This window comes from Phalacrocorax aristotelis, chromosome 1 (assembly GCF_949628215.1).
Source record: "Phalacrocorax aristotelis chromosome 1, bGulAri2.1, whole genome shotgun sequence".
NCBI lineage: Eukaryota > Metazoa > Chordata > Aves > Suliformes > Phalacrocoracidae > Phalacrocorax > Phalacrocorax aristotelis.
The window spans coordinates 135123309-135148974 of record NC_134276.1 but is presented as its reverse complement, the minus strand read 5'-3'; the positions used below and the strand labels follow the sequence as shown (position 1 = coordinate 135148974).

General features: G+C 47.7%; 1 protein-coding gene across 1 annotated transcript in view; it reads right to left on the bottom strand.

Annotated features, from left to right (window-relative positions):
- Window positions 1–19541, bottom strand: part of LOC142064950 (alpha-2-macroglobulin-like protein 1) — a 28970-nt gene extending 9429 nt beyond the window's left edge. Inside the window, exons 1-25 of the mRNA XM_075110573.1 lie at window positions 19452–19541; window positions 18492–18675; window positions 17355–17517; window positions 16731–16783; window positions 14818–14838; window positions 14173–14332; window positions 13640–13724; window positions 12165–12276; window positions 11038–11152; window positions 10504–10613; window positions 9829–9996; window positions 9360–9590; window positions 8872–8935; window positions 7898–8043; window positions 7457–7606; window positions 7063–7215; window positions 6008–6092; window positions 5070–5184; window positions 4149–4374; window positions 3893–4019; window positions 3195–3316; window positions 2637–2691; window positions 1931–2014; window positions 687–863; window positions 487–568 (exon numbers count right to left, since the gene is read on the bottom strand). Coding sequence (XP_074966674.1) covers window positions 487–568; window positions 687–863; window positions 1931–2014; window positions 2637–2691; window positions 3195–3316; window positions 3893–4019; window positions 4149–4374; window positions 5070–5184; window positions 6008–6092; window positions 7063–7215; window positions 7457–7606; window positions 7898–8043; window positions 8872–8935; window positions 9360–9590; window positions 9829–9996; window positions 10504–10613; window positions 11038–11152; window positions 12165–12276; window positions 13640–13724; window positions 14173–14332; window positions 14818–14838; window positions 16731–16783; window positions 17355–17517; window positions 18492–18675; window positions 19452–19516 — 3053 coding nt within the window. The 5' untranslated portion in view covers window positions 19517–19541. The remainder of the gene's footprint in view (window positions 1–486; window positions 569–686; window positions 864–1930; window positions 2015–2636; window positions 2692–3194; window positions 3317–3892; window positions 4020–4148; window positions 4375–5069; window positions 5185–6007; window positions 6093–7062; window positions 7216–7456; window positions 7607–7897; window positions 8044–8871; window positions 8936–9359; window positions 9591–9828; window positions 9997–10503; window positions 10614–11037; window positions 11153–12164; window positions 12277–13639; window positions 13725–14172; window positions 14333–14817; window positions 14839–16730; window positions 16784–17354; window positions 17518–18491; window positions 18676–19451) is intronic.
- Window positions 19542–25666: the final 6125 nt, after the last annotated feature.

Here is a 25666-nt window from a genome sequence, read left to right as displayed (position 1 = left end):
AATTAGAGACAATCTTGAATTTCCCATTTTCTTCCTCCCTTCCTTTCTCCATTTCTCCCAGTCCAGACACCACAGGATCAAGGTGGGCTAATGAAGCTCTCTCCCAAGCAATGCCCTCCCTGGGGAGACAAATTTTTTATTGCTCTTCCCTGATCTACCTCCAGCCAGTATGTACTCCTCTTGGCTGCTGGGACACCACCAGCAGTACCTGGTGTTGTCTGTGGGTCAACAGCAGGACCATAGAGACAAAAAGGGACCTCCTGCCCCTGGATCACATCTTTGTTGTTCCACTTTCCCAGAGAATCTGCTGCCCCACCTCACTGCTTTTTGAAGTGGCTGAAGTCCCTCAATCTGTCTCCCTGCCAGAGAGCTCCTGGGGTCTTCATCCAAAAGAAGGAACACACATCCTATCATCTTTCCCAGGTACATTAGCTGCTCTAACCCAGACAGGAAAAATCAGAAGTGAGGGATATTTGCAGTGCTTACCAAGTGTTCCCTTCCCCATCCTGCTGCCCAAAGACACTGTAGGACCCATCTCTGTGCCTATAAAGAAGCTGCATCTGGTACCCTGGGGGGCACAATAACACAGAGGGGCCAACATTGACAGAGTGAGTGCAAGGGCCAGAGCTGCTGATAGGCTGGACACAGGGGAAGGCAGAGGAGCAAAGTGGATCTGTTGTACTTGCCATTGCGCAGGACTCCTGTTGCCCTCTCCTTGATCTCAGGGGTCAGCTGCCTTGTCTTCTCCAGGTACTGCAGCACATAGACAATGGGAGCAAACAGCACCATGTTCTGCTCCCCACAGCCATGGGGCATCTGCACCAGATGGTCCAGGTTCTGCAGTGCCATACCCATGAGGTCACCTATGCAAGGGTGTAAAAAACAAAGCAAATGTAAGTATGATTTGAGGTGCTTCTCAGCCAGGCAGTGGATAACAGTGCTTTTTCTCAGCACAGGAGGAAAACACTGGAGAGAAGAGGAAAGAGGAGTAAACAACAGAGTGCAGGATGGAAAGTGGTGACTGTTTTGCCTCTTCCCAGTCTGGCATCGTGATGCAGGGTGACCACACTATGGAGTCCTTGAGGAACTTTCCCTTACCAGCTTTTGCAGTCTGAAGGGCTCCAACCATAACAAGTACTATTTGTAAAAGGCTGTAAGCAGTGCTGCAGCTGCTCAGTGCATGTTAGGCAGACAGACAAATACAAAAGCACTCAGGGAGAGGTTGAGATGTTTCTGGTCTTTAGCCAGGCTTGTTCTACCTGGCCATATGTCAAGGATCAAAATGTCAGTAAGCCAGCAGTGGTGCTAGTCAGATGGCGTGAAGGTGTCCATACGTCCTCCAGACAGACAGAAAAGCTTTGCCTTTTGTTTCCTCCTTTGGGGCTCTGTTGCTAAATATCCATGGCTACTTATGCCAGGCCTGGCTTCATACCAATTCTGGCATGGGGGCAAACGAGCATATTGCAAAGAAGTGTACTGAATGGTAGGTATGCCTGGTCCCAGCAGCCTCTCCAAAGCATTTCTGCACAATTTAGTAATGCTGAGAAGGATTTATTCTCTCCAGGACCTTTTGTTGTAGCAGCGAAACTTAACAGGGAGACAAGAGGGTTATGAACTTTGCTGATTGTATCTATACAGAACTAGCCAAGGTTCCAAAGTCTTAGTAAAAATAACGGCCTAGAGTCTTTGCTCCAGAGTTCTAGCTAGAAAAATAAGGATTATTCTCCTCTGCAGATTACTTTTCCCATGAAAGCCTAAGTGCTCTTCCAGAAATCTGAAAGCCTGGTGTTGGCAAACCTGGCAGAGAATAGAAACACAGCATCCTCTCTTTTGAGCAGTTTCATGTCAAATGGATCCCTAACACCATCACCAAATTAAGCCTTGTTCATCTGTAACAGCAGTCAGTGAGCCCACAATGGAAACCACATACCTGAGATGGAAATGGAAGCCCTGGCAGATCCCTTTACTACATTGTCAGGGAGGCGAAGGGACACAGGTTCTTCAGCCACGTTTCCTGGTAACGACAGGATAAAGGTGTAACAAGAAAAATCAAGCCAAATGCATCTAACCAGAAGGACAAGGCTGGCACAGATATATGGGACACTGCCTACATCCTGCTCACACAGACTGCTCCCTACAGTCTGTCCCAGTTATCACACCAAGCTCCAATGCCTGGAAACGTTTCAGGTTAGAAGAGATGTGAAAGCTGCTGGCCAGGCTGACAGTTCACCAAGCTTCACAACTCAATTCACTATGTTTCACAAGCTTCAAAAGAATCACAGTTGTTCATCACTCAGCAGAGGGACATCCTGGGGAGACTTGCAATGCTGCAGGGACAGGGTGGTGGGGTTGGAGCAGCTCTCACTGCTGACTATCAAGCCCCAGGAACTCTTGGAGGTTGCAGTGTGGGAAAGAGACTATAAAAGCAGGATTTTGCCACCTACATGCAGTGGCAAATTCAGTAGGACAGCACATGTGGAAGTAATATTTCTTGTTCTTTCCTGTCTAATAGGAATTGAAACTTCCTATGTCAAAAATAATTTGAAAACATTATTTCATCAGACCTCCCACAGTTTAATCCTACTCGCAGGCCTAGGTATTTCAGGTTGTAGGACCTATTCAGGCTGTCCACATACCTCCTTTTGGGCACAGAAGGGAGCTGTAAGACTTCTCCACTAACACACCTTCTGGCTGCCAGGGCACAAACATGAATATGGGACAGGAGAAACAAGATTACACACAAAATTCCTGAACAGCAGCAAAATTTCAGAGCAGTTCAGGTCTGAATTCAGTGGTTAGTCCCCAGGCTGTCAGGGACTCCATCCTCCTCACCGATGGCACATCTGCACTGAAGTTGCCTGCTCCACTGCTTAAGAGAGCAAGAGCAAGCCTGAAGGCTGGGGCTCTCTGGTCAGCGAGCATATACAAAAGCTCATGTACAATGGGTGAATAAGCAGGGAAAAGTACAGGAAGAAACACAGACATCATGTATGAATGCAGCTCAAGAAAGAGTGCCACAAGAAGGGAATAGGCTTGGCTAGGTCCTGGGGGGAACAAAGCAAACTGAGCCACAGCCTTGGTATGTTAACGCTGGCCAAAAAATGAGAAGAGAAAACCATTTAGCCCAGCTCAGCCTCCCTTCCCCCAGGGGCAGGGATAATCAGAGAGAGAAGTGAGCCTGCTTTCATACTGACCCGGACCAGCAAGTGTTTGACCAGCGTATGCCTCCGCCTCATGGTAGCTGGCAAGGGCTTCCTGCCCCCACACCATAGCGTGGTGTCCAGTACCTCTATCCTCACTGTGATATTCAGAGTCCCTAGCAAATAAATTAAACAGAGCCTTTTTCTTATATCTGTGGCCAAATGGAGTCAACTTGCTTTAACTGATAGTGGTCTGAGATGCTTCGGGTGGCTGGTCTTCATAGCCTCAGTGGTTTGGCCAGGAAAGCTGAGCCACCCAGTACTGATGGCTGTTCAGAAACCCTAATCATGAGGGAACTAGGTAATGCCTCACCAGCAATGACTTCATTGCACTACATATGACTGTAATAACAGAAGGTCCAGCAGCCCGTTGGACCCCAGTGTCCCCTTTCCATTGCATATGAAGCACAGCTCCAGCAATACCAGGTTCCACCACCCACATCCATGCAGCCCCTTCCTCCCCAGCTGGTCCCACAGCCCTCTCTTCAAGAGTTCTCCATGCCACCCATTCAGTTCCTGCCCTCTCTGATGAGCCTATCTAAGAAGAAAGAAAGCAGACACGGTGGATCGCATGCTTGAACCACTGAGAACAAACTTTGGGATCCAGAGGAGGCAAGGCTGTGCCAGCTTCTCTGGACCTCTCACTTCAGTTTTAGGGTTCCCCATCACTGCTCCCATTTTTGCTGCCATACCCAGCTGGATGGCTGTCACGTTCCACGTGAAGGTCTTGGACTGCTCTGTACACAGACACTCCTTGTCCCTGCAGATCCGGCATGGCTCCACCTGGAAGTCTGAGGATTTAGCCAGGACCACATGGATCTGAGAGAATGACAGATTCAGGTGAATGACTGGGGAACTCAGAAGCAATAGCTTGGCACAATGCACTCTAAAACTGGAGGGTGTGGTAGGTCTGTCCCACACAGTGTTAGCTGTGGCCCAGGCACACACCTGTATGCACTGCTGCAGGTAGTTGAAGACAGTAGCTTTCAGCACAAAGGTCTCTCCTCTGATGACAGAATATGGCAGTGTCACATCCACAAAGAAGGGCTGGACCGTTCTGAGGCTCGTGGTTGGGGCAAGGCCAAATCCCCTCCCAGCCAAGCAGAACATCTTGACTTTCCACTCTGCAGCAGCAGCAGGTGCTGTGACCACAACACTCCTGCTGCCATTGGAACTGAGAGGAAGAAAGCACTTACATGAAGACGTTCATCCCACTCTGCTGCAATGGGGAGGGCCCATGGCCCTGCGTGAGGGAGACTATGCAGGTCCTATGTTTGGGTCAACCTCTGCTGTATTACCAATGACTTCTGCTCCAGTGGCTCAGAGCAAGGGAGGTCTCAGCAATTTGTTCCCTAAAGCCATAAACCCTGCTTAAATGCCATCAGTAATGCCTTTATACACTTCTCCTGAGCAAGACACTGGCCGAACATTCCAGCTTTGTATACTCAGTCAACAGCATGTTAGTCAATAGCATGATGTTCTGGAAAGCAGCACCACCATACACTCCTGAGTGCTGATTCATCAGTCTTAATCTAAGCACTGTGGCAACAAGGGCTACAAATTTATCTGCTGGACCCACCAAATTGAGAAGTTAGTAGAGTGCACCCCAATGTGTCAGGGGACAACAGTTGGTGGTTTGGTCTTGAAGTGTATTACTCTGCTCTAGACCTGTGTAGACTTCAGTTCTGCACCTTGAAGTCTACTAGTCCTTCAGTTTGATGCACTACAGATGCATGGAAAAGCCACAAAATTCACAAACAGACCTCTCTCTATACCTATGACTGGACTTTTGCACAAGTGCAAGTCAGCCAAGACTCAATGACAAAGGGATCATCTTTCTGTCCATTTGTAAAGTCTAGAATCACTTACCCAACAGAGAACAGATTCCAGATCCAAGTTTCAGGGAAATAGTGGTGAAGTCTTCCATGGGTTGTAAATTGGTGGTGTTCCTTGGTGATTCTTCGGTCTTCTGTAGAAGGCCCCCCTGAAAGAAAGAATAAGGACTCCCACCAGAGTGGAAGAGGTGAACCCTGACAAGGATAGACAGCCTAGAACTGGGGCAAGAGGCAAAGCAAGCAATAAGAGAGATATGGGAAGAGTCTGGCAGAGGAAAACACAGAGGAGTGGACTGATTTGGTAGGAAACGGAAAATAGGAAGGGAAAAGAGAGTGGTAACAGGAGAAGCAGCTTACAGTGAGCTCGTGGCAGGTTTTGCAAGGCTTCGTTAGGCAAAGCCCGTTGCTGACCTGACCCATAGTTGGTGCTAAAGAGATTAGGGATCTTCAGAGAGCCATTTTAACCAACACTCCTGTAATTCTGTGAATAAAAATACCATTTTCTTGTCTGCAGAAAACTTATAGCCCTCTGCAAACAATGATTTAAATATCAGCAGGTGTGTGAGTCTTCTTAGTATGATTATCTAGTGTAAACTGAGACATAGAGGAAGGAAGTGACTGTTCCTGCAGCCACATGTGGGGACAGAGGCCAGGTCTCAGCACAGCCTGTGAGGTAGTCACTGGGAAACAGATCCTGGCCCATGCTTGGGTTTGTCTGTGCCGGGAAAGGGAATGCCATCCTTTAATGTCAGGGAACATCCACATAGTGACATTCTTATCAGAGCCCTTTTTACAGGGACTGGGTCATTCCTGCTGAGGCTGGTGGACCAGGGAGCTAGGCTGTGGCAGCAGTACCCATTAGTCCTCAGAGAGTAGTAATGGGTACTCTGGTACCACCAGAAAACCCAGAGATCACAGGGTTCTTCCATCTGGGTGACCTCATATCCCACGTAGACTGAAAGTGCGGCTTACCCATGGCTGACTTCCTATCCACCTGATGAAAGCACAGAGGCGGCTTCTTGATTACAAGGTTTGAGAAGATTTTCAGCCCCATGTTCTGTTAGGAGAAGAAGGAGGGCAGAGGAGGCAGAAAAAGATCTGTGAGTGGGGAAAAGTGGCCCCTGCTCTTCAAAATGACTCTCAAAACCATTTGGGACAGAACAGCCCAGTGCCTGGGCGGACCAGAGCAGCACTGGCCCAAGCAGACACAGTGCTGAGGTAGGCACTGCACAGCCTCCCCTACCCCTTCTTTCTCAGGAGGTTGCTAAACCACCACCTCACTTCTGGGGGACACCAGCATGTCTTGCTCCTCTCAATGAATTTCTAGTAGCAAGAGCACAGAGGAACAGTGTCAGTGTCCTGCCCCATCTCCTCATGCACACTGGAGGGAATAGCTGGATGAAAACTGCCCTCTGAATTCAGAGGTGTGATGGGGAGTACAGCCCCCGCCATTCAGCCCCTGGGGTGTGACTAGGGCCTGCCCACAAACATAAGAAATGTCCCTATGCTGTGAAAGAGCCTCCTAGAGTGTTTCTCTATTATTAAATAAAAGAGGACAGGGTCTGATCTCCAGGTCCAAAGGCAGATGGCACTGCCTGTCTTGTGCCCATGCTGCTTAAGGCTAGTCCTTTCTAGAGAAGATCTGCCTGGGAACAGCTCAAAACAGTGCCAGAGAGCAGGCTAACAACTAAGTCATGTCAATGATCTGTGGTCTAATGCCTGGGACCATTCCCTGTCTCTCTTTTCTCTAATACTATAAACCAAGAGTATACAGCCCAGGACTTCATTCCTAAGCCCAAAAAGCTGGATTCTGCTGATCCATCATCTTGCTTTCTGCATCTGTGGAGGGGAATACAGGTGTTCATACTCATAATGGGATTGTATGTCTCTTGAGACAGCACTGCTAGGTCAGGACAGACAGCAGGGGCAGTCTGGGGAAAGTAAGGCCTTCTCAGACTGCTTGGGGAGAAAGATGTCTCACATGCTTCTACTTTCAACAGCTCTGGGAAAAGTCACAAGGCGATTACCCGGAAGAGGTTAAAGATGTCAGGCTGAAATGAATGCTGTGGCTTCCCTCGTAGAAGAGATGATGTGGACTGGGGCTGAACACAGTGATCTGAATGCTCTTCTGCTTGCACAGGATATCCATGTCGGTAGGCAGCAGGGAACAAACCATAGACCTAAGGAAACTCACAGGCAGGGAAGAATTGGGCAAGGAGCAGATACCTCCGGATGCTTTGCTCCATCCTCCACTAGCATACATATCTGTTCCTGCCCATCTCCCTAGGCAGACCCTGTTTTCTCCTCCACACAAAGACCTCCTGATCCATTAACCTCCGGCTCCCCTTGCCACAGCCCCTACCTGCCTCCCCCAGCCCATCCATCACTCCTGGCTTTTTGCCTGGTTGCACAGACACTCACCATTTGGCTTGTTAGTTCGCTTTCTGGTCTCACAAAGAACATGTTTTCATCCACTGCCTGTACTGCACACAGGGAGCCAGGGGCTGCCTGTAGTCGGAGCTGCAGTGTTGACCCTGGGTGGGCTTCTTTAACTGGGAATCCTACCTTGATCTTGAGTGACACACCAGGAGATGAAATATGAAAAAGAGAAAGAGGGGTGAGGAGGCCAACAGACAGGTGGCACAGACCGAAAGAGGGATACCAGCTGGAGTCTTCCCTGCTCAGCCACTGCTATGAACAGAAGTCATTGCTGAAGCTTTCCTGGTCCCTGGTCCCTGTGCTGCAGACATCCCCTTCTCTCTTCTCCCCAGTTCTCTCTTTGAAGGATCTGAGGGTCTCCTTCCCTCAGGTCTGCTGACTCCTGCTTGTCAGCTCTCCCCCAGACACAGGAGTGAGTCTCACCTGGTTTTCAAAGCACAAGGCAATATCAAACCGGATGCTGTCAGCTGTTACCCCTCCATTGGGGAAGATGGCATACACCACTAAGGAAGGTGATGGGGTGAAGTCAGCAGTGAAGGTCAAAGGGATGGAGAAGGAGCCCTTCAACACTGAGGAAGGAAAAGCAAAGTGTTTCCATCACAGCCCCACCGAGATCTCTTTCTGCCCTTCTTCCTTTTTCTGCTTTATAATCCCAGAATGTCAAACCAACTCTTGCTGTTGCTTTGTCTGCCCTCTCCCTCCATTCTCTGACCCCATAGAATGGTTTGGGTTGGAAGGAACCTTAAAGGTCATCTAGTTCCAACACCCTTGCCACGGGCAGGGGCACTTTCCACTAGACCAGGTTGCTCAAAGACCCATCTAACCTGGCCTTGAGCACTTCCAGGCATGGGGCACCCACAGCTTCTCTGGGCAACCTGTTCCAGTGCCTCACCACCCTCATAGTGAATAACTTCTTATGTCTAATCTAAATGTACTCTCTTTCAGTTTAAAGCCACTACCCCTTGTCCTATCACTACATGCCCTTGTGAAAAGTCCCTCTCCAGCCTCTTGCAGGCCCCCTTTAGGTACCAGAAGCCTTCTCTTCTCCAGGCTAAATAACCCCAACTCTCTCAGCCTGTCTTCACAGGAGAGGTGCTCCAGCCCTCAGATCATCTTTATGGCCCTCCTCTGGACTCGCTCCAACAGGTTCATGTCCTTGTGCTCCATCTTCCCACAGGTCCTCACAGTCCCTGTTCCCATCATTGTTTCCCTCATTCTGTCTTTTCGGCCTCTTCCAGCTGACACAATTGCTTCTTCAGCCTCCCTCTGTCCTGTTTGCTGACTGCCTAGGAGCTATAGATTTAGGAATTTGGGAGAAACTCTGGCAACTCTCACTGTCTGATCTAGAAACCCACCAGCCTCAGCTGTTTCCAGTTGTCTGGCTGCCGCAGACTTACTGTTCAGCTTCCCGACCTGGACAGTCCTCTGGCCCCTGACAACAATTCCAGCCTTCCCAGTGACCTGCAAGATGAAGAGAACAGGATGATCAGACTGCTATTTGCCACTGGAGCATAGTCCACTCACCCATGTGGACTACATCCAGTAGTCCAGATGGATTCCCCATCCAGTTTTAAAGGGAGAAGAGTTTGACAGCAGACTCTGCACAGGACACTTCCTGCTGCACCCTTGGCAGAGGCTAAGGGAGTGATGGGCTGCAAAGATAGAATTGTCCTCCCTTCCACGGATGTGACTGGGGCCCCAATTCCAGGATCACACTGTGGCCAGGCTAGCTCCCTTGGGTGTAGTGTTCACTCAGTTCTCCAAAACCAAGATTTTTCCTGTCATTCCCCCCAGGGATGATCTTAATTACACCCTCAACATTTCACTGGGGTCTGATCTCATGAGTGCAGCCTTTCTTCCCAGGTTCTCTACTACCCTTACTCACATAATACACAAAACCTATACGGCTGGTGTCTTCTCCCAGGTCATCCCGACTGAGCATGAAGGTCACCTGGACATTCTGCTTCAGCCCACAAGGTAGTGTTGCTGTGAGTGGGTGTATGTCCACGAAGCTCTTCGCTGTGACATGGAATGGCTGCAGGTGATGGTAAGCATTTGTGTAACTGAAGTTAGTTTTTCGAGGTGTGTGCATGAGATCCTCCAGTGTGAACCTTCCCTGAGAGGGGACCAGAGACACACAGAAATCAAGAGTTTCATGTTTCAGTGCTTTGTTAGGATGTCATCAGTTTGGTTTGGGAAAGGCTGTTGCTTGATGCCTTCCTGCTGGCTTTGCACAGGCAGAGCTGTATGGGGAGCCCAGGCCTGAGCTGGCAGGGGGGGCTGCAGGGCTGCAGGGGGGAGCACTGGCAGAGCTCAAGGATTCTCACTTTCCTCTGCACAGAGGTGGGATTTACCTCCAAAGAGACTGATGAGCTGTTCCAGGGAGCTGTATCCAGGTTGAATGATGCTATTCCACTGCCATCTGTAATGTATGTTTTGATAAACCGACGCCTCATGACCTTTATCACGAGATAAACTTTTCTGTTTTTCATACCATTTCCATAGTGATCCTGAAGCTTAATCTGGTGACAACAGGGTGAGGCAGAAAAGCCAAAGTCAGATATGTCTCCCAGTGTCATACCTTCCTCCTTCTGACAAACATTGAGCCTCCTGTGTAGGTGGCCTTAACTTCAGTCTGGCCCCAAGAAGACAGGAGACCTATAAAACTCCCACATCAATAAAGCTAAGCTGAAAGCAATTAAAATCTGTCCATTCCAAAAGGTGTGTGTGGCTAGAGCATGAGGAGCTCATCTCCTAGCCAACATCTGAAACATCTTTGCATCCTAGCATCCCTGCTGAGACATCACTTATCGCTCTCAGCAGAAGCTAGAGGTGTAAACAAAAGAGGAAATCTAAAATGCAGAAACTGGAACTTAATTAATGTACTCAACTGGAACTCAATTAGTGTGACATTGCAAGGTAAAGTAATCTGCCTGAGGAACAGAAAATGGTTTGGGTAAGCAAAATCTTCTAGACACTAAACTCCTTGGCAAATAGTTGGGGAGGGAAGAAGCAAGGGAAAAAATCACCTTCCCCCTGTAGGGTACACCAGGAATGTAATATGCATTTGGTGTCTCAAACACTGCCCTTGCAGCTGTCCTGGAGATGAGGATTTGGCTGGAGGTGTTGACCTGCACCCCTGTTGGAACATAGAGTAGAAGGGAAGCAGGCTTAGTATTGGAGGCGACCACTGCACCCTAGTTTAATCTCACTTTGTAATTCCCAGCCCCTCTAAGCTGAGTGTCTTAAACTTTCTTCCTGACACCAGCACCCTTCAAAGTTTGGAGGCTGTTCCTGTGGCAGCTCCTTCTTTAGGTAAGATGTCTCCAAGCCCCTTTGTGGCCTCACGAACCATGCTCCCAGCCACACCTCATCTGCCTGCTGCTGGCAGAGTAGCTCTCCCTGGACACAGTGAGTTCCTTGGGCAAGACCACTCTTCATGTCCTGTGGTGGCCCCAGCACCAGGTGGAGGAGTGTGGGAGGTGTGCCCACTCTGACCCTCACACCCCCAGAATGGTCCCTCCTGCCCTTGCACCTGAGCCCCTTGCCAAGCCCCTGGGTACCTGTCCCCATCTCCAGGAGAGAGGCTTCTGCATAGAGCTTGCTGTCTTCCTCGTTAGGAGCCAGGTTGAAGACTGACATGCTTACAGAAGGGGTGAAGCACCCCTTGCTCGCAGTCTGCAATAGGAAGTGTACATATTATTTGGGGCTAGGGAGAAGGGAAGGAGTCAGAAGTACAAGGTATTAGTCATTCTGTGATAACTGTTGACTGCAATAAGAAATAGTGCAGACTCATATATAGATAGATACGGTTCACATTTTAAATTCTGTATTTTCTATTTTATATGCATGACTGTGTAATTAATATTGTAGAAATATAAAACAAAACACATATCACAGTTTTATCAAAGCTATAGTGTTGGCACCTTTTAGCTTTAGTAGAAAACTGAAGACTGCACTAACTGGATGACAGCAAATGTATGAGTATTTTAACAGCTCTAGCTAGAAGAACTGCAGAATCAAATGAAAATTCAAGTAACAAATCATTTCCAGAGCTGGAAGATTACAACTACCATAACAAGTCATAATGACAAATCATAGAGCATGGAAAGTTTTCAACCATATATGTACAAGGGAAAAGACCAGCTATGAAATACTTTGTTAGGAATGGAAAGATGTCATAAGGGAAATATAAAAATATTAAATATATAAATATATAAAAATAAAAATTAAGGTATAAAGGCCACTGTGTGACTTGTCTATGGAATTAACCATTTCCACCATACGTTCGTGTCCTGGTGCATCTCCAGGATAGGTTTACCTTAACAAGGTAATTTTGCACCTAAGAATGTTCTATTGATTGTTGTTTCTTACACTGCATCCATTTCAGGCAAGTTATGCTTCTTTCCAAAAAAAGAACAGAACTCTTTCTGTGAAAGTCCTCTTTTCTAGTCCCTTTGCTTATCATTAATAAGCAAACTTAAAAAGAAGAACTTCTGGGGGTAAAGGCTTCTCCGTTGGTCTGGTCAACAATAATTGCATTAACTGAGTAAAAATAATTACTTGTTAGTCAACATACACATTACAGGGCAAACCTTCCCTATATAGCAGTTCATTCTGTTCACTCAGACACACTTAGCCCTGTGTGGTGCTGCTTCCCCATCCATATACCTTCCAGAATTTTACTCACCGGACCTCTGTATTCCCTACAGATGTCCTTGCTGGCATTTTGAGGACGCCTTCTTGCCTTCTGGCACAAAGTCACCCGCATGGTCCCTTGCACTGCTTTCCCATAGCTGTACCTGCAGGGGGAACACCAGAGGAGCTGCTGAGCAGAGGCACTGTGTGTTTTGCTGAGCACATTGCTCCACACAAGTGGCTTTCCTGAGGAAGGCCTTAATGCAGCTGGTAAGTGGGCAGGCATAAATGAAAATATACCACATCACTGTGTACTTGGGGAGGGCAATAGCACAGTCCTGCATCCAACAGAGGCAGAAACAAAGCACAGACAGGAAAGGACCCACACTCTCCAAAGCTCTCCTACTTCTGGGTGCTTGCTGCCCTGGAATTGCAGGCAGACAGAGAGCTGACCTGAGCTGATGTACCCATACAGCTCAGAGCAGCACCCAGTGGAGGTATTAGCTCAGGTCTGAAAGCAGCAGAAACCTGTGTCCCTACAGACCGCAACAGCAAGTGCATGGTATGGCAGTAATAGAGTTATAGAGTGACCTCAGATCTGCCTCACTATGAGCTTATCTCATGGTCTGGACTCTTGTTTCCATCATCAGACCTGCTCTGCTGTTTTTTGCAAGGTCCAGCAGAGGTGTGCCCTTGTCAGTGCAGACATCTCACCTTGCTGCCTTTCTCTCCTTTTACACCTCTCTGCCTTTCCCTCCTTTTACACCTCTCTGCCTTTCCCTTTGAGCAGTGCTCCTGACAATATCAGTAACAGGAAGATATCTATGACCTATCCTAGGGGTTTCTGTACTGTTTTCTACCAGAGATTCATATGGTCCAATTTTAAATGTCCCAGTCAATGAGAAATTATGTCAGACCAGCAACAAAGAGACTCCAAAGTCTCCAGACAACCCATCCCCAAATACAATTGAGCTCACCCCCTTTATCTGTTGACAAAGTGCTTTCCAGATCATCCTGCTTCCTTCTTTGTGCTTATACCGTCTGAGGTTATGCCTTACTTCATACCCTCAGCTACTTAGTTTTTGCTCGTGGCTACATAACTAGAGAAACCCATCTGCTGCTTCTAAGAAGACAGTAAGATCAGCAGCATGTAAGTGAGAAGGAACAGCTTTTAACGAAACACCAGTTCCTGCTCCTTTACCTCAGCAGAGCAGTCCCATATCAGATACGTGTTTTGCCCACATAAGGTCTTTCAAGGCTGGACACAAACAGCTTCCAGAGCAGTGTATCACCTAGAACAAGTCCCTATAGCTGGATGGTCTCTCCCAAGTGTGGCTCATGTAACTCTTCCCCAAGGAAGGACCCAGCTGCTCGACTCTTGTAATATTTGGGATTCTTCAAAAGGAACGACTGCATTTGGCCCTTCTTGAACCACTTCTCCTTGATAGATTCAAGAGATAAGAGACATACAGAAGGAGAGACACAGTTTTGATGAGCTCTTTCCTTTCCCCTGAACATCCTCCTTACCTGCCACACACACGCAGTGGGAAAGTTTTATCTGAAACATAAATCTGAGCTGGTCCCTCGAAGAAAACATCAAACTTCTGAAATGCTGGAATAAAAACCACAGACTTACTCCATCAAAGGCAAGAGACTACTTACACATGGGATCACAAAAGGGAAGAGTGTGTTCATGTAAGGCTGGAGTCCCATGAAGGAACATATTCATGAGGTAAAAAAGCAAGAACTAATTAAAAACAGGGAAAACAGAGGAAGAATCCCCCTTTTCCCAGCAACATACAAGGAGTCTTGCAGGGGTCTTGAGTGTATTCTTACTCTGTGCCAGCCTAGTTGTTAGCAGATACCTTCTCCAGGAATCTCCAGCACAATCTCCCTTGTGTTTGTTTCTGATATTGCCCACTCTATATTCTGTAAATTTTGTTTAATCCTAGCTCTCAGACAGTGAATTTTAGTTTATAATGTTTGGCTATATATTGTTATACAGACAGAAACAAGCAATTTTTTCCATCCCATTCTTTGTTCTCCATCCTCCGTCTTACCTTGTTCCTCCACCTTAAAGGTACTGGACACTTTTGAATTCACCACACTGATGGTGTAAGTCCCCAGAGAGAGTTCGGCAGCTAACTGGAAAGAGAGATCTGCAATGCCCTGTTTTGGGCTCACATCCAGCCACTGGCCAATGCGGTTTTGGTTTGGGTCCTGCAGTCCAAGGGAAGTAAAGAAGAGGCAGTCGTCAGCAACACCTGCTATCCTCTATCCAGAGCCCACTGGATTCAAAGGCATTTCAGAGATTTCAGAGACTTTCACAGGTTCCTACTGTTTTTTCCCCAGATGGCGCTGGAGTGACCTGAGTGCTGGAGCACCAACAGAGGTGAACCCAACTCACTCAGGGTTACTCTATTCTGTACTGCCATCGAAAAATAAATAAGGTATGAAAGGTCCTGACATTTAGACTCTCCAGATTTATATAAAGGTGAACTGTATCCTGCATGTAGAAATGGATAGAAGCTGAACCATTTGGATCATCAATGCTTGTTAACAAGAAGCATGCAGCCAGAGTATGTGTGTTCATGTGTATACACAGACCCTAAGAAAAGTAACTTGACTTAGTAAGGCAGTGGCCTAGGTATTATCCATACTGAAGTACCTTTGCTCATAACACCTGAGGAGTCTGAAATACCCACCTGGATTTCCACCACAGAGTACTGCAAAGCAAACAGACAGCAATGTCAGAAACTGGCATGACATAGCAACCTGCCTATAAACTTACCTTACCCACCTAGCCCATGCACTGTGACCACCTCACCAGTCCCAAACATTAAAAGAAGCTTGATCCTACCAAAACCAGGAGAATGGCTTTGAAATAGTAAGGAAAATACGTAACATAAAAATCTGTGCTATTCTTTGGATTTGCTTTTTGATCCCTGAATTTTTAAGATGTACTTTGATAGTCTACAACTGTGAAAGCTAGAATTTACTATAAAAAAAAGGGAGAAAAGTAGCAAGACTCACAAATACCATCATCCCAAGTTCACAAATATTAAAAGGCATCAGCTTTGTAACATAAATCCCAAGAATTAGCAAAATTGCATCACCTATAGGAAGAATACATCCCACATTTTCCTGTAAAATCCCTGGCCTAGGATGTAAGGCTTGGAGATATGAATTACTGCTGACTGCAGCTGACAGTAACAGGGAGGAACAAAGAAGGACATACTTCAGCCCTTCTAGGGCTATTAATTTTCTGTTTGTTCTTATACCACTGTAGCTATCAGCCAGGATGCAGTAGTGGTGAAGGACATGTGATTTGGGAGCACAAGTCATAGGAGGGAGGAGCAGGGTCTTGGGAGAGTAACTGGTCTGTAAACAGAAGGCCACATGTAATTCACATTTTTCATCATTCTAAGCTTTCATGCAAGTTATCATAGGCAGCTCTGTTTTGACTGAAACAAAAAAATGTGCAGGTTAACTATTTTCATAACTTGAATCTAATGTCAATGCTAAAATTAAATATGCTGGTGAACAGCACCCATGTTATCTCCAACTCATCTAATCCACAAACTATATATTATAGCTTTAATGCTGCGCTGTACTGGAGCCGCATAATAGCTTTGGTTAAACATGACCTCTTTTGAATTTTCATCACAGCATTATTAACAGTTATACAGCTAAAACCATTACACACCCGAAAAAGATGAAATGAAATCAGCAATAAAGAAACCGGAAGGATGTCTCCCTTTATTCCAGTCCAGAGGGATTTGATCCAACTTTGCTCACATGTGCCCTTCACTATTTATCTGTCATGGCATGAATTCCTGTTGGCTGTCCTTAAATTGCTTGAGGACAGAGGAGTGTGAAATAGCTATAGCTGCTGGCTGCAGGTATAATTGCTTACCGTAGAAAGATGCTAGACTTGCAGTTTCCTGGCTAGCACATATGCAAGTCTCTGGCAACTTCTCACTCCCTTGATGTGGGGAGAATGAGCTGCTGCCAGCAACAAGTCAGTATAATTTGGTTATACTGTTTTCTCTCTTTTTTTAATGACCACTTCTTGTGTATTTTCTTAAAATTTTGCAGATGCATCACAGCTTGCTTCAGACCCTCCTGCCACCCTTAGGTACAACACACTCCACAAAGTCTTGAGCTTTCCAGAGCTGCAGGAGGGGAGCTTTGGGTCTGGCCAAGTCTGTACACAGCTTGTCTGGTAATTGTGCCTATGGCCAGCAGCCCATGATGTCCCCAGAAGCCCTGCCTGGTTTTTTGGCAGATGGGGGGGCGGGGGCGGGGGCAGGTGCACGCAGCTCCTGGGCTGCCCTGTACTAACTCAGCTAGCAGGAAGCACTGGCACACTCCCCAAATACCATCAGCAGCAGGAATCCTCCCACCAGCCAGCAGCCATCCTGTGAGAGCTACAGCCCAGCCATCTGCAAATGAGCACTGCTGTTCCAGTTTGGTTTAGTAGAGGGTTGGCTTTGACCACCCTGGGTGCTGCAGACATTGGGACTGTGTCAGCCTCCACAGCGTGGGGCTGGCAGAGGAGGCAGAACTGACAGAGTGAGCCTAGAGACTTTGTTGCCTCCACTTAGACAGGCTTTACCTTGCTGTTAACAGGAGCAAAATCTTCAGTCAACGTCACGATCCGGAACTTCACTGAAGGGAGGAAATGGAGAAGAGCGCATAATAGAGATGGAGTGTATTTGGGAATGGGCTTGCCCTGCACTTGCCTCACCACAAAATCACAGCTCCCCTCACAGCCCTACTGGCAGCTCCACATCTGCCCTGCAGCTCCCCTTACCCCTTGCTCAGCCCTGCTCACCACCTCTCCCCCAAATGCATGGCAGCAGCATGGCAGCCAGCCTCACAATTTAGGGTCTTTCCCATGGGCTACACCTGGAGTTACCCTTACATTTCCTCATCTACACTGTGAGCAGACCAGTCCTACCTGGCCCTGGCCAAGAAGACCATGTTCAGGTCTGCTCCTTCTTCCAAGCCATTTCTGCTCCTAGAGCCTGTGAGACTGACACTTCCAGTCCCCTCCCACCCTTAAAACATGGTGCATGAATACATCACTCCATAAGGCAGCAGATAGCTTCCCCCTCTGTTCCCGCAGAGGCTGCATGGCACAAATTTGACACTTGGCACGCCACTCATGGGAAATTGGGAACAAAGTCCAGGCAGGTCTAGGTAGGGAAAATGTTGATGTGCTCCATGCAGTGCTCACCTGTCTGTCCTGGGTTATAGATGGGTTTATCCATCTGGATGAAGGTGCCTATGCCAGCCCTTCGGATGAGGACTTGCTTCTCTTCATTTGCACTGAAGTAGTGGCCATTGGAGATGCGCAGGTGGACAGTGCCCACCTCTTGGCTGTCTGTAGGTTGGGGGACCTAGGACAGAAAAGAGCAGCCACCAGGTTAGCAGGCAGTAGGAGAGGACAAGATGGCATCAAATCAGTGCTCTTCTCACTCCTGCTGCACTGTGAGGCTAGCCTCTTCTCCATCTTACTCTGAAGGCCAGCACAGGGTGTTCCCTCAGTGGCTAAGGGCTGTGTCTATGGAAGCACAGGGGACAATGCCTTTGCACTTGCGACAGGTCTTGGACAAGAGGAAAAGGGAGACTGTTTTAGCACAGAAATCATGTCTGTCCCTTCACAGGGTCACTGCTAGAGCCTGCATGGAGCAAGATGGAGAAGACTTAACCCAAGGGAAGAAAAAGAAAAGGTCTATGATGATGAGAAATCTGTTTCCTAGATTGTGCAGATCACAGAGGCTGAAATCCACTCAGATTTATTAATCATTTCAAACCAAGAAAATAAAGTTTATGAGTTTGGCAGATCAGAAAGACTTGTGCTGAACTTGTGTGCACACCCTCCCTGGTCTTTCCTAGTCCTCCAGCATATTTTCCCACCCTTAAGGAGAATCTTGGAGGGAAGAAAATATGATGGGAGGCTGTTTGAGATTAAAGGTCGAGTTCTTCCTGCATCATGATTCCCAAACAACACCCTGTCACAGTGCTTCCTTCTCAGAGGAGAAAATGAGCTGCACAGCTGCTATCTGGACGCTTCTGAGTGCCTCCATCCCCCTCAGTCCTTTGGTTCCTGGCCAGGCAGCCTTCCCTCCCTGCGCCACCAGGGTGGACTGTAAGGTACCCAGCAGGAACAGTATCTTGCAGACAGACAAAGGCAGAGAGCAAAGACACCAGGCTCCCTCTAAACACTCTGCCTGACTTTGCATTCACTCCTTTCCATGCCCTCTCTCCTCCTGTCAACCTCATTCTCTCTTTCCCTGGTGAGAGGAGTCAGGAGCCAAAAGAGCATGCTGGGAGGTGCCAGCTAGAGATGCCTGCCAAGAATGAGCCTAACCTGAAATTTGGAGCACTCAAACACCCAGTTGTTCCGGACAACCTTGCGGTAGAGGCTGAGGTTGCCAGATGGATGCACAAGAGTTAAGGCCACACGAATAGGCTTCTCCACTCCACGGAGGTCTAAGCACACCCTCTGGATAGAGGGGTATGGCAGTGCAGCTGGAATGATGATCAGGTACCTCCTGTAGCGGGGAAACAAGACATGACATCCTGGGACTAGTCTCACCCACTCCTGGCATTAATACTGTGAGGTCTGAGGAAGCAGGAGGGTTTACCACTTCTCTGGGGGCAGGAGGTGCTGCTTCGCTGCAGTGAGAGGGACATAATTAATAATAACAGTGTGAACTTCTCACAGGAGTGATGGAAGATGTATAGTTAATTTCAGATAAATACAAAATAAATTATTTTAGGTGACCTCAGGTCACACAGGTGTGCACATGGTTTTGGAGGATGCTATAGTGGTGCAGAGAAACATATACAGTAGAGACTACCTCTGCTTCTGCAAAGGGAACCGTTCTTAGGTGTCCCAGTACACGTGGAAAATGCAACAGTCCAGCCCCTTAAGAGAAAAAGGTTTGCCCTTCTCACTTTGAGATGGCTCCTCAAGTACCTTGGCAGCAGACTGGTTCCTGCTTAATCATCCCCAGCTCTGCAGCCCTTTTTCTTTGCCCTTCACTTTATCCTACACCTTTCCCTTTAGCTTGCCTCAGACTGCAGTCCCTTGCTTTTCTTGTTCCCACCACCAGTCCTCACCTAGTTCTTGCACCGCAGTGATATCTATGAGAGAGGTTCCCACCTTCAGGAGGATCTTGTGTTCATAATAAGGCTTACAGCGTGCTGTGTACCACCCTATCCCTTCCAGGAGGTGACTTGCAGGGTCCCATGCTCTCTCCCTGCTATCCTGGCCCCTCCCTCAGCATCACAACTATCAATCACCAGATTTTTAAATGGCACTTACGGTTGTGCCACTATCCCCAGGGTGTAGACCAGGCAGCTCAGGAGGAAGGGAGTCCACATTTTCATGAGAGACCCCCAGAGAGGTGGATTCCTCTGGAGGGCCAATCAGGAGAGAAGGTGCCACTTCCCTCCTTCCAAGGTATCCAGGCCACCTGCTATTGTTGCCTTTTCTCCCAGGAACCAGACAAGAAGCCCCAAAGTTTCCTTCCTTCTGCCTCATTCCTGTGTTTATAGTGCTGCAGGCACAGGGTTGTACCATTCAGGATGTTCCCCAGCCAATCCAAGTCTTTTTGGACTCCAGCCTCTCTGCTCTCCTGTGGGTGGACCAGCATCATTCAGACAAATTTGCTTTTTATTTTGCTAAGCAACAGCCTGTTTCCTCTTCACTGCGCTGACCCTGCTCCCTGTGCCAGTTGCAGCCCCAGTCCCATTGTTTTGCTTCCAGCTGGATTGTCCCATGACCCCTTGGCATGTGCACTCAGCTGGAGCTCACAGTGGTCATACTGTCCCCAAGCTTTCTGAGTCTGTAGCTCCCAAGGCATTTCTCAGTCTTGAACTGGAGACTAGGCTTTGTCCAAAATAAGTATATATGTATAGTGCTCTGCTCCTTCATAGAGTGCTACCTTACCCAGGAGGAGAGCACAGAGAGCAGGCAGAGCTGGTGTCCTCACTTTATCTCTACCGTACAGGTACTTCAGTTTGAAGAGAAAATCTAACAGCTGCCATTCACTCCAGCTATATCACACAATCCTCTGTGGTCCAGTTCAGAGCCAACTTGCACATGTGCTCATCAGTGGAAATGAGGGTTGAGCACTGGTCAGATCAAAAACTGCATGGCTTGAGTCCTACAGGGTTTTCTCTAGCTACCAAGAGGCTGTGGCTCTAGCCCCTGTAAACTTCTTTCAGCATGCTAATTTCATACCTGTTGGTCTGCTGATTATACTGACCTTTTCCCTGACTATCTTACCATAATTGAAAAGGAATGCTGGTTCTTGAAACTACTTATTCTTAAAATAAGGAAGTTCTTCTGTTTTAGTGTAATGGCCATTTCATATCAAAATGCATCACTGATTTGTCTTTCAGTACCAAACTGATCTCTTAAATATGCAGGGCCTAGTAATATTTTATTTTCCTTTAGGAAAGACTGATGCATAAGAAGGAAACTAGGGTTTGTGCCTTTTTTTTATACCACACCACCCCCCACCCACACACACACATTGTGGGTAGATACAAATCCTCCCTCTCCTTTGTCTCCCCCCTCCCAGGCTATGTTCATCTCAGAGCTGCTGGTGCCTATGGCTGAGAAAAAGGTGTAAGTGCACCTGGATAAACAAGCCAACAGGAACTAGTGCAAGAACATGAATCACTCTCTGACACTAGGCTGCCCTTTGTTTCTTTCCATGGGTCTCAAAAAGTACAGGCAGTGCCTGATGAACAATCCCAGCTGACATATGTTTGTTCACAGTAGATCCACAGCAGCTCCCAGGGACAGACAGCTCCCTCATAGCAGCATAGGGGCTCACAGTGGTAAAGGTATTGAAATTCCTGGCTCCTACTGACTCCATCAGCTGTTTTGTGTGAGTGGACACAAACACCTCTGAAGTTCCGGACTGGAAACCTACATCCTGAGCAATCAGCCCAATCCATCTCCCAGACAATGAAGCAGAATGAAATAAATGTTGGAGCAGCGAAAACAAAGTCACAGGCTTGGCGTACATAATTCATCTGACCCAGCCCTATCTCCATCTCCTATTACTGGCACAATGACCAGCTGCTGGTGGCCAGGAAGCACTCGGGAAGTGAGCACCTCTTAGCAGGGCTCTGCACCCACTGGAATTTGCGGCAGGGCACAGGGTATCTGGCTGCTGTCTTGTGCAGAGATCCTTCCCCAGCCAACAGACTCATTGATTGCTTGGCCCAGAGACAGACAAGAGGCACACAAGGAGGGATTTGTATCCCTGGAGGCAGGCAGTCCTTAGTGTTCAAGCAGCAGAGCTGATCACAAGCTAGGTGAAAGTACGTGCACCACCAAGACTCCAGGCTGAATCACTGCAACCCCTCTGTTTTGTGAAGGATAAAAAAATGAGTGTGATGCTTGACACCTCCTGCTCTAAGCAGATAGGGAGAAGTTTAGGCCACAGAGAAATCAATGTATTTTGAACAAAAGTGATTTTTCCTGTCTTTAAATTCTTCTGAAAGACAGCAACCTACCTCCAAATGCTCTCTAGTAGCCAGATACCACAGTACTACAGTTTAAGTCCAAGAAAGAACATTTTGAAGGACCCAGAAGAGATGTTAAGGAAGTGGGCATAGAAATTGCAATGGATATTGAGTCAAACATGTCGCTATATGCAATTTTTACATAGAGCGTGTGTACATATATGCATATGAGTGGGTTTTTTTGTGCAAGAACTCCTCCTGCAATAATGGGCTCTTGATGAGCTACCCGTCCTGGGGTCAGTAAGGAGTATGTAGCATACATGCATGTGTACAATAAACCTGTATTCCAGGGACTTCTATCAGACCTGTTGCCTGTGCTTTGTTAAGCACTGTAAACATGATAAGAATATGGTGGCATTGGCAGTAATAAGCAGGTTCCCTCCCTCTCTGCAAGAGCCCAAGCTCTAGCGAATGGTGATCTCTGAGTACCAATAGCAGGTATAGGCCTGACTAGCTCCAGTTCTGCTTTTTGATATAGCAAAGACAGATATTGCTAGAGGTAAAGGCAAGGGGGAGACGAGACATTTGCAAAGAAAGCTGCAGTACCTGCAAAGTTGTTTTTCAAAAGTTTAAGAGGAAGTAGTATTCTGGCAAAAAACCTGTTCTACAGAGTTAGGCTCTGCATTTCTCGTGGACTGCTGAGGAAACTGAATAAAGGGAATGAAAAATCACCTGTTTAAACAAAGATGCAGAAAGAGGGAGAAAGTGACATCTGGAATGAAGCCAGCCTCAATGCAGCCACTTCTGGCCCTGCACAGGGCACTGGTAACACCTACCTGCTGTGCTGAATTTATGCTTTCATTCTGGTCCTGTTAACCTGTACATGAAGCACAGGCCAGGGTTTCAGCAGCCTGCCTTGCTGGCAGATCTCCTTGGTGCATTATGGAGAGTGTTCACTCTCAACCAAAAGAACTTGCAATGCTCGTGTCTTTGCCTCACAGAGGGGACTTGCTGAGACTTCATGGTTACTCTGGAATGTCAAAGCCGAAGCTTAATCACACTTAGCAAATCCTTCCCTTGAAACCATCACAAATCCCAGCCTTGCTGCAGGGTCTGGCCTGGAGAACTTTCAGGGCTGTAGCCAAATCCAGACCCTCAGCCCCCAACCCTCTCCCAAGCCTTCCACTCCTAAGCCTGATTTTGCACTTGGCTATCACACTGTCACAGCCAGCACTAGGGAGGGCTGTGGAGACCTACCTGTCTATACAGGGACATAGCACTGCCAAGCTTGAAGATCCTGGATCACAAGCTGGAGTTTCTTAAATCACAAGGTTTGATTTTAAAAAGCCGTGACAGATATCTTAAGCCAGGTAGTAGACTAGACACCCCTACCCGAGGGGATGAAATACTGGACCTGATGGTCACCAATGCAAGCAAGCTCATCGGTGATGACAAGACTGGAGGCACCCTGGGCTGCAGTGATAACGCACTGGTGGAGTTAACACTCCTGAGGGATACAGCAAAAGCAAGGAGTATAGGCAGGACCCTAAGTTTTAGGAAAGTAAAATTCCAGCTCTCCAAGGAGTTAGTCAGCAGGACCCCCTGGGAAATGGTCCTCAGGGACAAGGAAACAGAAGACAGCTGGCAGACCTTTAAGGACGTGTTCCATAAAGTGCAAAAGCTCTCAGTCCCCAGGGGTAAGAAGTCAGGCAAGGAAGGGAAGAGACTATCTTGGCTGAGTCAAGACATGCTGGTGAAACTAAAGAGCAAAAGGGAACTCCACAGGTGGTGGAAGCAGGAACAGGTATCCTGGGAAAAGTATAGGGACGCTGCCCAGTTGTGTCAGAAGGGCCAAGGTGCAGCTGGAGCTGAATTTGGCAAGGGATGCAAAGAACAAGGGCTTCTACAGGTATGTCAACCAGAAAAGGAGGTTAAAGAAAGCGTACTCTCCCGATGAACAAGAATGGTGGCCTAGTATCAAGAGATGAGGAGAAGGCTGAGATACTCAACAACTTTTTTTGCCTCAGACTTCACTGGTAACCTCTCTCCTCATCCCTCCCAAGCTGATGGACCACAAGATGGGGACCAGGGGGGTAAAGCCTCTCCCACTGTAAGGGAAGATCAGGTTCATGACCACCTGAGGAACCTGGACATACACAAGTCTATGGGACTTGATAAGACACATCCCAGAGTCCTGAGGGAATTCGCTGATGTAGTTGCCAAGCCACTCAACATAATATATGAAAAGTCATAGCAGTCACATGAAGTCCCTGGGGACTGGAAAAAGGGAAACATTGTGCCCATCTTTAAAAAGGAGGACCCAGGGAACTACCAACCTGTGAGGCTCACCTCTGTGCCTGGGAAGATCATGCAACAGATCCTCCTAGAAGCTATGTTAAAGCACATGGAGGACAGGGAGGTGATTTGAGGCAATCAGCATGGCTTCACCAAGAGCAAGTCCTGCCTGACCAACCTAGTAGCTTTCTAAGATGGCATGAATGCATCACTAGACAAGGGAAGAGCTACAGACGTCATCTATCTGGACTTCTGTAAGGCCTTTGACACAGTCCCCCAGAGCATCTTTCTCTCTAAGTTGGGGAGATACAGATTTGATAGGTGGACTCTTCGGTGGATAAGGAATTGGTTGGACAGTCGCATACAGAGGGTAGTGGTCAATGGCTCACCATCCAGATGGAGACCAGTGACAAGTGGTATCCCTCGGGGATCCATACTGGGACCACTGCTGTCCAACTTTTTCATCAATGGCATAGCAGGATTGTGTCTATCCTCAGCAAGTTCACAGATGACACCAAGCTGAGCGGTACAGTTGACACACCAGAAGGATGGGATGTCATCCAGAGAGACCTGAACAAGCTGGAGAGGTGGGCCTGCAAGAACCTCATGAGATTCAACAAGGCCAAGTGCAAGGTCCTGTCCTGTACCTGGGTCACAGCAACCCATGGTATCAATACAGACTGGGGGATAAAGGGATTGAGAGCAGCCCTGCAGAGGAGGACTTGGGGGTACTGGTGGATGAAAAGCTGGACATGAGCCAGCAATGTGCACTCTCAGCCCAGTAGGCCAATCATATCCTGGGCTGCATGAAAAGAAGTGTAGCCAGCAGGGTGAGGGAGGTGATTCTGCCCCTCTACTCTGCTCTGGTGAGACCCCACCTGGAGTGCTGTGTTCAGCTCTGGAGCCCTCAGCACAAGGAGGACATAGAACTGTTGGAGCGGGTCCAGAGGAGGGCCACAAAAATGATCTGAGGGCTGGAGCACCTCTCCTATAAGGACAGGCTGAAAGAGTTGGGGTAGTTCAGCCTGGAGAAGAGAAGGCTGCAGGAGACCTTATTGTGGCCTTTCAGTACTTAAAGGGGAACCATAGGAAGGATGGGGACAATCTCTTTAGCAAGGCTTGCTGTGACAGGACAAGGGATAATGGTTTTAAACCAAAGGAAGGTAGATTTAGACCGGATATAAGGAAAAAAAAAAATTCACAATGAGGGTGAAGTGCTGGCACAGGTTTCCCAGAGAGGTTATGGAGGCTCCATCCCTAGAAACATTCAAGGTCAGATTGCACGGGGCTCTGAGCAACCTAATCTAGTCAAAGATGTCCCTGCTCACTGCAGGGGGGTTGGACTAGATGACCTCTAAAGGTCCCTTCCAACCCAAACTATTCTGTGATTCTATGTTGAATTTTCACATACTCTTTGGTTGTTGAATTGTCCTTGCATCCCCTTGTCATGTGACAAAGACCCTGTTCACTCTTCAGTAGCTCATTAGGGGGGAGGCTTTGACCCTGAGGCACCATCCCCACCTGACAACTCATCTTTGAATTGTCCTGTGCAAGATCCAGCTTCACAGGAGGTGCAGAAACTAAAATGACTCCCCTCCCTCTTTCTGTGCTAGGAGGACAGAAGCTAATTTGTGAGATACATGGCAGGGTAGATTTACTTTACATCTGTGTAAAGCACAGAATCAGCCAAGGCTCAGCTACATCTATGTGCAGTAGATGATGCCCAGTGGGATCAGTCTCCATACAGGGTTAGGGAGGACT